Source organism: Cherax quadricarinatus, chromosome 23, assembly GCF_038502225.1.
Source record: "Cherax quadricarinatus isolate ZL_2023a chromosome 23, ASM3850222v1, whole genome shotgun sequence".
In the NCBI taxonomy this organism is placed as follows: domain Eukaryota; kingdom Metazoa; phylum Arthropoda; class Malacostraca; order Decapoda; family Parastacidae; genus Cherax; species Cherax quadricarinatus.
Genome location: NC_091314.1, coordinates 40,050,118 through 40,061,230, shown reverse-complemented (window position 1 = coordinate 40,061,230; position 11,113 = coordinate 40,050,118). Strand labels below are relative to the sequence as shown.

The 11,113-nt window shown below is 42.4% G+C and overlaps 1 protein-coding gene across 1 annotated transcript in view; it reads left to right on the top strand.

The window, feature by feature from the left end:
- The first annotated feature begins 868 nt into the window (after positions 1 to 868).
- Positions 869 to 11,113, top strand: part of LOC128685686 (uncharacterized) — a 184,282-nt gene continuing 174,037 nt past the window's right edge. Inside the window, exon 1 of the mRNA XM_053772230.2 lies at positions 869 to 990. Within this exon, the coding sequence (XP_053628205.2) occupies positions 977 to 990 (14 nt within the window). The 5' untranslated portion in view covers positions 869 to 976. The remainder of the gene's footprint in view (positions 991 to 11,113) is intronic.

Below are 11,113 nucleotides of genomic sequence, written 5' to 3'. Positions count from 1 at the left end.
TATGACAGTGGTAGATATCGAAGGGGGACATTTTTTGCGACCTAGGTGTCCCAAATTCCTACTTGTCTATGTAACATTGATAAATAATAATTATCTTTGTTATCATTTACTGTTATGTACATAATTAGTTACATTCAGATAAATGCAATTTTCCACAATATCAGTTACACAAGTATATAAGTTACACGTCATCTTGGTTAATTCACCCAGGCTAGGCTGATAGTTTTCATTGCGCCAGGTATGAACCCCCATCCTATGTGATGGTATCTGAGAGGAAAACATAGTTAACTTTTGTTCTTACCATGTAACTGTCATGTGGAACAACGTACTCGCACACTGAATGATGTTAGTACTGTACTATACTCAGTGGCAACACTGCATGCTTATTTGGGATAAATAAAAAAGTAACTTGTGTAGTATCATTCTAGCATAAGTATAAGCACTGAGAAGTGTATGTATGTATGTCTTTCAGTGTGTTTATGTGTACAGGACCACAATGGAAATCAGTCACTTAGTCTGACTTTTTTGGATTATCCTAGGTTCTTTACACATATTCTGGTTTGTATGATAATCTATGTAACTGTATTTGTGTATACCTGAATAAACTTACTAAGAGTTTAATCCCTATTTTAGGGATTAACTACTGATGACTGGCAGTTAACAGGTTATATACAGCCTTAATGATCCTCGTGAAGTGGATAGGCTTGAAACCCGATTAAACAACCAACCATTATAGCAGAAGTTGAATGTATTTGTAATAGCTACAGTGATTTTGATAGAGGGAGGGAGGGAGGGTTGGTCGGAGAGAGGGATGTAGGTGGCGGAGAGGGAAGGAGTGAGGGAGGACTAGAATGAGAGAGAGGGGGGTGGGGGAGACAGCAAGAAGTGTGTGTAGGTGAGGGTGCTGAAGGTCGGTATATAAAAGCAGCAGCCAGGGTAGCTGAGGGCTCACTCGGAGGTGATCGTCTGCACAGACATGAGGATTTTTGTGTAAGTACCCCGCTACACGCCTCCTTGCCAGAAAATGCAGATTTGTCAGTATCTTTTTTTCTCTTGTTATTCGTATGAAAGATACTGACGTGTATTTCAATTTTGTTGCACACTGCGCCTTGCCAGTTGCTTCTGACGAAGGCTGAGTGGTGCACCATCTTCCAGCTTATTCGTCAATGCCATGGAATGTACGGAAAACTCTTCAAATGTAATTTTTAGCCTAAATATAGTGTTTCGTACGTGATGTATCGCGATTTTCACTACTTTTTTTGAACATAGGCTAAATTTATTTTTACTTCGTAACCAAAAGCTTGAGTGGATTGAGAGATGTCACACGCAGTGTCAGTTGGTCGATATGTTTGAAGAAGTGTGTTATATATTAACTGCTAGAATCTTCTACTATTATACGCCTTATATACACTATTGAGAACGAAGCCTGAATTGTATGGTCACTGGTTTGACCGTCGGAGTTTACAGCATAAACATTCACGTGGAAGATGACTGGTGATGTCAAACATTGTGGAACCTGATCGTGACTTACTGACATCTCTCTCTCTCTCTCTCTCTCTCTCTCTCTCTATATATATATATATATATATATATATATATATATATATATATATATATATATATATATGTGTGTGTGTGTGCAAAACAACCACTCTGAAAGAATAGAGAAATTCCAAGCGCTTTCGTGACTACTCACATTATCAAGGAACTATGAAAGTAAAGCATCCAAGGAAGCTATATAAGGGGTCAGGCCAGCACCTCACTATTAGATCCCACAACGGTTAAACACCTGACGCGCGCCGACCCAACTTGGATAGGTCCTTTGCACAACTCACCCCACAAACTATTCTACCCAAGAAAATTTAAAAATTATTTGTCCAGTGTATTATTAGTAGTCACGAAAGCGCTTGGAATTTCTCTATTCTTTCAGAGTGGTTGTTTTGCATATTCTTAAATCACCTGTTTACTGTGATCTTATTGCATATATATATATATATATATATATATATATATATATATATATATATATATATATATATATATATATATATATATATATTTGTGTGTATCCACTCCAACGACCATCTCTGCTTCTCTCAGCAGGACAACACCTTTTCCTACATAAATTCTTGAGGCAAATAATAGGAAATGTATTAATCTCATTAATGCACTTGTACTCACCTCTATTACTGAACAATTAGCCACTCACTGTAAAGTAACATCTGTTTCCTTCTTTCAAAATATTCATTACAATCTCAGAAACGTTGGAGATTTATACTACTTAATAATGAGGTGATAGTTTCACAGCAGTTTCTTCTCACGGACGTTGTGGGCAGTTTCAGGGTGCAGTCTTCTCTTTGACAGACTTAAGGAGCACCAAGGAAGTGTTCGCCTGCACGACACCAACAATGCTCTTCTCTGTCATGTCACAGATCACAGATATCCTATTAATTGGTCTTGTGCTAGAAACTATCTACTTTTCAAATACGCCATCTAGTTGAACAGGCTCTTGTACACCACAACTTTCCTAACATGGATCTTAGTCCTGGATTTGTTTTAGTAGATACGTGCTTGTCTCGGTACTTAGTCAAATGCTCAAATCGTCACAATATTCGTGACTTGACTTTACCTTTTGTCTCCTCCTCCTCTCCTTTACTCTTGATTTGTCTTCTGTATTTCCTTTTCCTTTCCTCTTTCTTGCTTCCTTTTCTTTCCTAGCCTGGGCCAGTAGGCCTACTGCAGCTCTCTGCCACCTTGGGCACAGTTGTTAGTGTTGAAATACTTCAGTTTCCCACCACCTCGAAATGCAATTTACTCTCATTACTCTTCTTACTAGTACTTCCTGGCTTGGGCCAGTTTACCTCCTGCAGTGCTTCTGTATGCTCTATTACTATACTCTTGCGTTTTTCACTTCTACTACACTCTCTGCTATTACTTCTATCACTACTGCTACTACCTCATTACTATATCACTACTACTACCTGTACCGATACTGCTAATTCTACGACTGGTACTACTACGTATACTCCCTTTCTCCCCCTTCCCCCGTATCGCAGTGTCTTCTGGTCTTCTCTACTTTTTCTCGTCTCGGTTGTCACTTGACAATGGCCCTGGCAATGGCACCTGGGGGGTGTTTCGGGGGTCATCGCCCCCGAGGCCTGGTCCATGACCAGGCCTCGTGATGGACCAAGGCTTGATCAACCAGGCTATTACTGCCGGCTGCACGCAAACCGACGTACGAATCAGTCCGGCTGGTCTGGTACTGACTTTTGATGCCTGTCCAGCCAGGGGTCTGTTGGTAATCCCCATAATGTATGCTGGGAGGCAGTCGAACAGTCTTGGGCCCCTGACACATATCGCGTTGTTTCTTAGTGTACTCTTAGCCCCTGCTTTTCATGGAGGGGGGGGGGGTGAAGCGGGCATGTTGCACCATCTACCGTGTCTGATTTTCAGGGTTAGCTCTGTATGGAGAAAGTTTAATAAGTTTAGCAGTTCCTACGTCCACATCATGATAACTCAGGTTGCATCTTTTCGGAACATCCGAAAATATGTCAGGAAATGTTTGCTTTCGTGGGGAGTGATTTGCATGTGATCATGATATCTTTATTTCTACAAGTACATGTCAGCTAGGAATATATACCTTGTACATCAGTGACATACTCGTATATAGAAAGCCCATGGTATTCAGAGCATTTCGGGCAAATTAGGTCACTTTTGTCTCAGGATGCGATGCACCTCAGTCTAGTAACACTCAAGTACCCATTTTACTGATGGGTGAACAAGGGCAGCTGGTGTCTTATGGAAACACGTCCTAATGTTCTCTAGCCGTACTGGGAGATCGATCCCCGGACCTCAGTGTGTGAGCTGTTTGTGCTAGTGATCGAGCTACCGCATGTGCAGATTTGGGACTAGACCTAGGATTTTCCAAGTGTATATTATGATGTATCTTTCTCGCCTGCGTTCCAAGAAGTATAGGTCAAGGTTTGTCGACGTTTCGCCCTCGTACAAAGCACTACAGATGCTCAATTTTAATTCTAACATATTTCCGGTCTGACAATCATTTTTTTCAAATGTACCTATCAGTTTTGTCAAATTACAGTATGGCTTTACCCTGTTTGTATCTCTACCCAGGTATTTACCTCTAAATTTAAAAAAAAATATATGTAACGGATTGTTTATATATATATATATATATATATATATATATATATATATATATATATATATATATATATATATATATATATATTTATATATAAATAAAACGTTTGGAAGCTCTGTATGGACAACGGTCCCACTCAAGATGCCCTCAATATGTCGTGTACTATCGGCGATAATTCACCTACTTGAAACTACTTTTACTGTCACTACAAGTACTGTTGTCGATATTATGAAAGCCCAACCAGTTTTTGCACGAGAGACTGAAACCTGACCTACCAATATATGCTGAATGGTACACTGTAACACCTCTTGATAGTGGACAACTGAGAATGTTCGGGGAGATGGCTGTCCCATTGTTTACATTCTTTCCGTTCTTGCGAGAAAATAAAACCACACCAGCGTAACGACGCTATTTTGATTAGTTTATCTTAATTGCAAAGGTACAATATTTGTTGAAAAAAATTGTAAAGAGCTTGCCTGTCTATATAAAGTAATATGCTGATGAGAAGGGGCGAGACAACGTTTGGTAATTGTTTTGTCAGGTTGTGTTGAGTGAGGTGGAGGAGCCTGGTTGTGTTGAGTGAGGTGGAGGAGCCTGATTGTGTTGAGTGAGGTCGAGGAGCCTGGTTGTGTTGTGTTGAGTGAGGTTGAGGAGCCTGGTTGTGTTGAGTGAGGTTGAGGAGCCTGGTTGTGTTGAGTGAGATGGAGGAGCCTGGTTGTGTTGTGTTGAGTGAGGTTGAGGAGCCTGTTGGTGTTGAGTGCGGTGGAGGAGCCTGGTTGTGTTGTGTTGAGTGAGGTTGAGGAGCCTGATTGTGTTGAGTGAGGTGGAGGAGCCTGGTTGTGTTGTGTTGAGTGAGGTTGAGGAGCCTGGTTGTGTTGTGTTGAGTGAGGTTGAGGAGCCTGGTTGTGTTGAGTGAGGTTGAGGAGCCTGGTTGTGTTGAGTGAGGTCGAGGAGCCTGGTTGTGTTGAGTGAGGTTGAGGAGCCTGGTTGTGTTGAGTGAGGTCGAGGAGCCTGGTTGTGTTGAGATGGAGGAGCCTGGTTGTGTTGAGTGAGATGGAGGAGCCTGGTTGTGTTGAGTGAGATGGAGGAGCCTGGTTGTGTTGAGTGAGGTGGAGGAGCCTGATTGTGTTGAGTGAGGTTGAGGAGCCTGGTTGTGTTGAGTGAGGTCGAGGAGCCTGGTTGTGTTGAGATGGAGGAGCCTGGTTGTGTTGAGTGAGATGGAGGAGCCTGGTTGTGTTGAGTGAGGTGGAGGAGCCTGGTTGTGTTGAGATGGAGGAGCCTGGTTGTGTTGAGTGAGATGGAGGAGCCTGGTTGTGTTGAGTGAGATGTGGTTGTGTTGAGTGAGGTCGAGGAGCCTGATTGTGTTGAGTGAGATGGAGGAGCCTGAGATGGAGGAGCCTGGTTGTGTTGAGTGAGGTGGAGGAGCCTGGTTGTGTTGAGTGAGTGAGGTCGAGAGGAGCGAGGAGCTGGTTGTGTTGAGTGAGATGGAGGAGCCTGGTTGTGTTGAGTGAGATGGAGTGAGGTGGAGGAGCCTGGTGTGAGTGAGGTTGAGGAGCCTGGTTGTGTTGAGTGAGGTCGAGGAGCCTGGTTGTGTTGAGTGAGGTCGAGGAGCCTGGTTGTGTTGAGTGAGATGGAGGAGCCTGGTTGTGTTGAGATGGAGGAGCTTGATTGTGTTGAGTGAGGTTGAGGAGCCTGGTTGTGTTGAGTGAGGTCGAGGAGCCTGGTTGTGTTGAGATGGAGGAGCCTGGTTGTGTTGAGTGAGATGGAGGAGCCTGGTTGTGTTGAGTGAGATGGAGGAGCCTGGTTGTGTTGAGTGAGGTGGAGGAGCCTGGTTGTGTTGAGTGAGATGGAGGAGCCTGGTTGTGTTGAGTGAGATGGAGGAGCCTGGTTGTGTTGAGTGAGGTGGAGGAGCCTGGTTGTGTTGAGTGAGATGGAGGAGCCTGGTTGTGTTGAGTGAGATGGAGGAGCCTGGTTGTGTTGAGATGGAGGAGCCTGGTTGTGTTGAGTGAGATGGAGGAGCCTGGTTGCACAAATCTAGTGTCTTTTGACCTTGATAATCAAGCAGCACCGTGGCCACTGTCTGTCGTAAGCTACACTTCTCCTTTTACTGTTGATATATGATGGTATCTAACACAGTTAAGCTGAACAACAATGTCAAAACACAGATTAAGAGGTTTTTTTTTTTTTTGTAATTCTGGACTCGCCAATCACGATCTACAAGTATTTTCCATAAAAAGTCGAGTAGCTGCTTTCAAGAATTTTAATAATTCAACTTTTAACATTTTTATATAGCATTCAGAGATATACACATCCAGAGTCTTACAGTATATATCCTCTCGGTGAAAGATTTGATTTTAACCCACATTTTAAGGCTTAAAGTATTCTAGATTGGTGCAAAGGTTTCATGCAGTCGTGTAGTCGATAGGCTTTAAACCCAGTAAACTAACTAGCCATATAGCATTCTGAACACATTTACATGATTTAACGCACATAAATGTCAGTCAGACTAAAGTTATTACTCAAATGAAGGCGAGTCAGTGTGGAGACTGTGTCTTTGATGTGATGGAGGAACTTGTGAAAGTGTTAGTGGTGGAGGTCGCTGCTTGTACTGCCACGGGGCAAAAAACACTTCATAATTATCTTAAGGGTTTCTATATTATTTACTCTTCTCCTGATTTTATTTGCTGCTGGATGTGTCATTATTTTATAAGCCTTATTTACACTTTTATTTAATTACTATACTGTTAACTGTCTTACATACTGTTCATTGTACTATACGTGTATATAATACACAGGGAGTCTCACACTGAGGTATAGTGATTCGAAAGAGGAAACACTCTCACCGTCATTCATTCAATCACTGTTAAGGGCGCCGACATAACGATCTATATGACCCTCCTAACTATAACATCTGCTAGGCCTCTTCTGAGTGCAGGCACTGTACTTCCCGCCTCCAGACTCTAGTCCAGTTAACCGGTTTCCCCTGAATCCATTCATAAATGTTAATGTTTATAGTGACAGCACGTCAGATATAAACCTCTTACCAACACTCACTCCTATTTTACACACTCGCACAAGCCTCAAAACCAGGGCCTCCAAGAGAAATTTTGTAAGAAGGAACAAGACTACTTTGGGCCCCCTGGGGACAGGCTGAGACCCCTGGGGGCAGGCTGAGGCCCCTGGGGACAGGCTGAGACCCCCAGTCTAAGTGAATTTTACACAATTATTTTTCTAAATAAACTAAAAATAGCTGAAATTACCAAAATAAATCAAATGGAAAAAAATTAATAAAACGTCTGTGGCTATGGGGTACCTTTAGAGCAGTGGTTCCCAAACTGGGGGTAAATTACCCCCTGGGGGTAATTTAACCATTTTTGGGGGGTAATGGAGGGGTGACAGAAAAAAAGTTATGAATTCTGAAAATCAAGAAAACAATGCGGTACCCGGTATGAGGATTATTGTTAACTTTGTCTTAGTATATAAAGTTGTAAAGTAAACCTATTATAAGTAAGTAATAAAGTTAAACCAAATAACAAACATCAAAAACTAATATACAGTATTAGAAAAGAAGAAATATATAGCTAAGTGTGTGGAAACCCAAAAGTATTTTGACAAGTATGCTTCAGGACAAAAGTCACTCAGTAGCCCAGATCGACCTGTCCAGTACGCGTCACTCACTTCCTGAGGCTGCCTCTATTTCACACTGTCAGTTTATCTGTGAGCATCAGCCGAGGTAGACATAAGCTGGTATGTATGTGTACTGCCCTGTGCAGTATATAGTTAGTATTTACCCACTGTTACTGTGAATTTGTAGCTATTATTAATTTTATATATAATGTATGTGTGGTTCTTACGTTTTCAATGGTTTTGCTAGGATTAGCAGAGTATGCGAGGCTGTATACGTTCACGTTTAGCCATATATATCAATAATAACATCATTTTGTGAAAGGGGTAACATGCTTTATGTGGCATGTTAAATTGGGTAACAAGCTGAAAAAGTTTGGGAACCACTGCTTTAGAGGTTCACAGCCGGGCCCCGGACCAATGTACCGGCTGAACCCCCTCCCCCCCAGGCCCTGCTCAAAATCTTCTTTACTTCCCCCCAACCTCTCCTGGGATGACCCATACCCCTCATACCCTCTACCCCAGATTTATCCGCCCCTCCTAGTCATTTTAATTTCTCCAGCCGCTCTAAATGCCCAGACTACCTTAACAATCCCTCCTATCTATGCCTTCTCAACAGTTTTGGTAACCCACATCTAATATCCACTATCTGAATTCTCTGCATAATATTTACACAACATTGCCCTCAAACACAACATCTCTGCTAAGACCCAACATCCTTCTCGCTGTAACATTTAAAACCCATACTTCACAACTATAAAACAGTGTTGGTACTAGTATACTCTGGTACAGTTTCCTCTTTGGCTCCATGGATAAAGTTCTTTGTATCCACAGATACTTCGGTGCACCCATCTTTTTTTTTTTTTCCTCGTTAGTCCCATAGTTCACCTCATCTTTTATCTGACGAAAAGTTCATTCCCAAATATATCAACACATTCACTTTCAACATACTCTCTACCACAATGTGATAGCCATTCCTTCACTCTAGATTTGTTGTTACTCTCATCACTTTGCTCTTTTCTATGTTCACTTTAAATTTCCTTCATTTACATATGCTCTCAAAGTCATCTACCAGCCTTTATAACTTCAGAATCTCCCTTAAAAAACTGGATTCCCGAAATAAAGCAACTGTGACTACTCCCGCTTCCTATCAGACTGATGTGTGTAATATATATATATATAATATATATTAAGCAGTAATCGCGAACAAGTGATTCAATATGCAAAACAGCTACCGGGAGAGTTGAATGATAGCTCTAGGCCTTTCGTATTGCAATCAAAACATCAGGAGCTTGCAGTGTTACAGAAATGAGTAGGAAATCAAAACAGATTAGTTAATGGGAACGTTCTAGCTCGAATCGAGGTAATTTATGTTGGAGTGTTAGTAACCTGTACTATAAAACTTAGGAGCCCCACACGTGATACCATCTCTTACACATTTACTTTTGACCAATACCCGCTCCTTTCCAGACTCTTCCCACCTGTCGCCTTCCTTACTATCTCTTTCCCCTCACCTAACCCCCTTTCTTCACAGTCCTGGAATACCCGTCCCCCTCTCACCCAGTATGACCAGCAGGACTCAGCGAAGTAAAAGCGAAACCATGACTGGGTACGTGACCTGCACCTGGCATGACCTCGCGACCCACATCTCAGAGCAGGTCCTTACAGTTATAACTGCATAGGACAAGTAAAAGGTCCTCTGTCTTGCCGTCTCAACACGCTACTGCTGATCTGTTGTAAAAACTAATTTAATACGAGAGAGACAGCAATCAGGTGCTGTTTGAATATAGATGAAGGCCTTGAACTGCCACCTTTGTAGCAGTGTTGTACATGGTGGAGGTGTAGGCATCACTATCATCATGGTGGAGGTGTAGGCATCACTATCATCATGGTGGAGGTGTAGGCATCACTATCATCATGGAGGTGTAGGCATCACTATCATCATGGTGGAGGTGTAGGCATCACTATCATCATGGTGGAGGTGTAGGCATCACTATCATGGTGGAGGTGTAGGCATCACTATCATCATGGTGGAGGTGTAGCATCACTATCATCATGGTGGAGGTGTAGCATCACTATCATGGTGGAGGTGTAGGCATCACTATCATCATGGTGGAGGTGTAGGCATCACTATCATCATGGTGGAGGTGTAGGCATCACTATCGTCATGGTGGAGGTGTAGGCATCACTATCATCATGGTGGAGGTGTAGGCATCACTATCATCATGGTGGAGGTGTAGGCATCACTATCATTACCGTTACCATCATCACTTCCGTTCATTCTATCACTGACGTTATTAGAAATTGATGTATTTAAAGATATCACTTGTTAACCAGAGAGTGAAGATACGTACTTGAAATACCCACTTATATAGACACACACACACACACACACACACACACACACACACACACACACACACACACACACACACACACACACACACACACACACACACACACACACACACACACACACACACACACAAAAATATATATATATATATATATATATATATATATATATATATATATATATATATATATATATATATATATTTAAATAATAATATATATATATATCACACTGGCCGATTCCCACCAAGGCAGGGTGGCCCGAAAAAAGAAAAACTTTCACCATCATTCACTCCATCACTGTCTTGCCAGACGGGTGCTTTACACTACAGTTTTTAAACTGCAACATTAACACCCCTCCTTCAGAGTGCAGGCACTGTACTTCCCATCTCCAGGACTCAAGTCCGGCCTGCCGGTTTCCCTGAATCCCTTCATAAATGCTACTTTGCTCACACTCCAACAGCACGTCAAGTATTAAAAACCATTTGTCTCCATTCACTCCTATCAAACACGCTCATGCATGTCTGCTGGAAGTCCAAGCCCCTCGCACACAAAACCTCCTTTACCCCCTCCCTCCAACTTTTCCTAGGCCGACCCCTACCCCGCCTTCCTTCCACTACAGACTGATACACTCTTGAAGTCACTCTGTTTCGCTCCATTCTCTCTACATGTCCGAACCACCTCAACAACCCTTCCTCAGCCCTCTGGACAACAGTTTTGGTAATCCCGCACCTCCTCCTAACTTCCAAACTACAAATTCTCTGCATTATATTCACACCACACATTGCCCTCAGACATGACATCTCTACTGCCTCCAGCCTTCTCCTCGCTGCAACATTCATCACCCATGCTTCACACCCATATAAGAGCGTTGGTAAAACTATACTCTCATACATTCCCCTCTTTGCCTCCAAGGACAAAGTTCTTTGTCTCCTCAGACTCCTAAGTGCACCACTCACCCTTTTCCCCTCA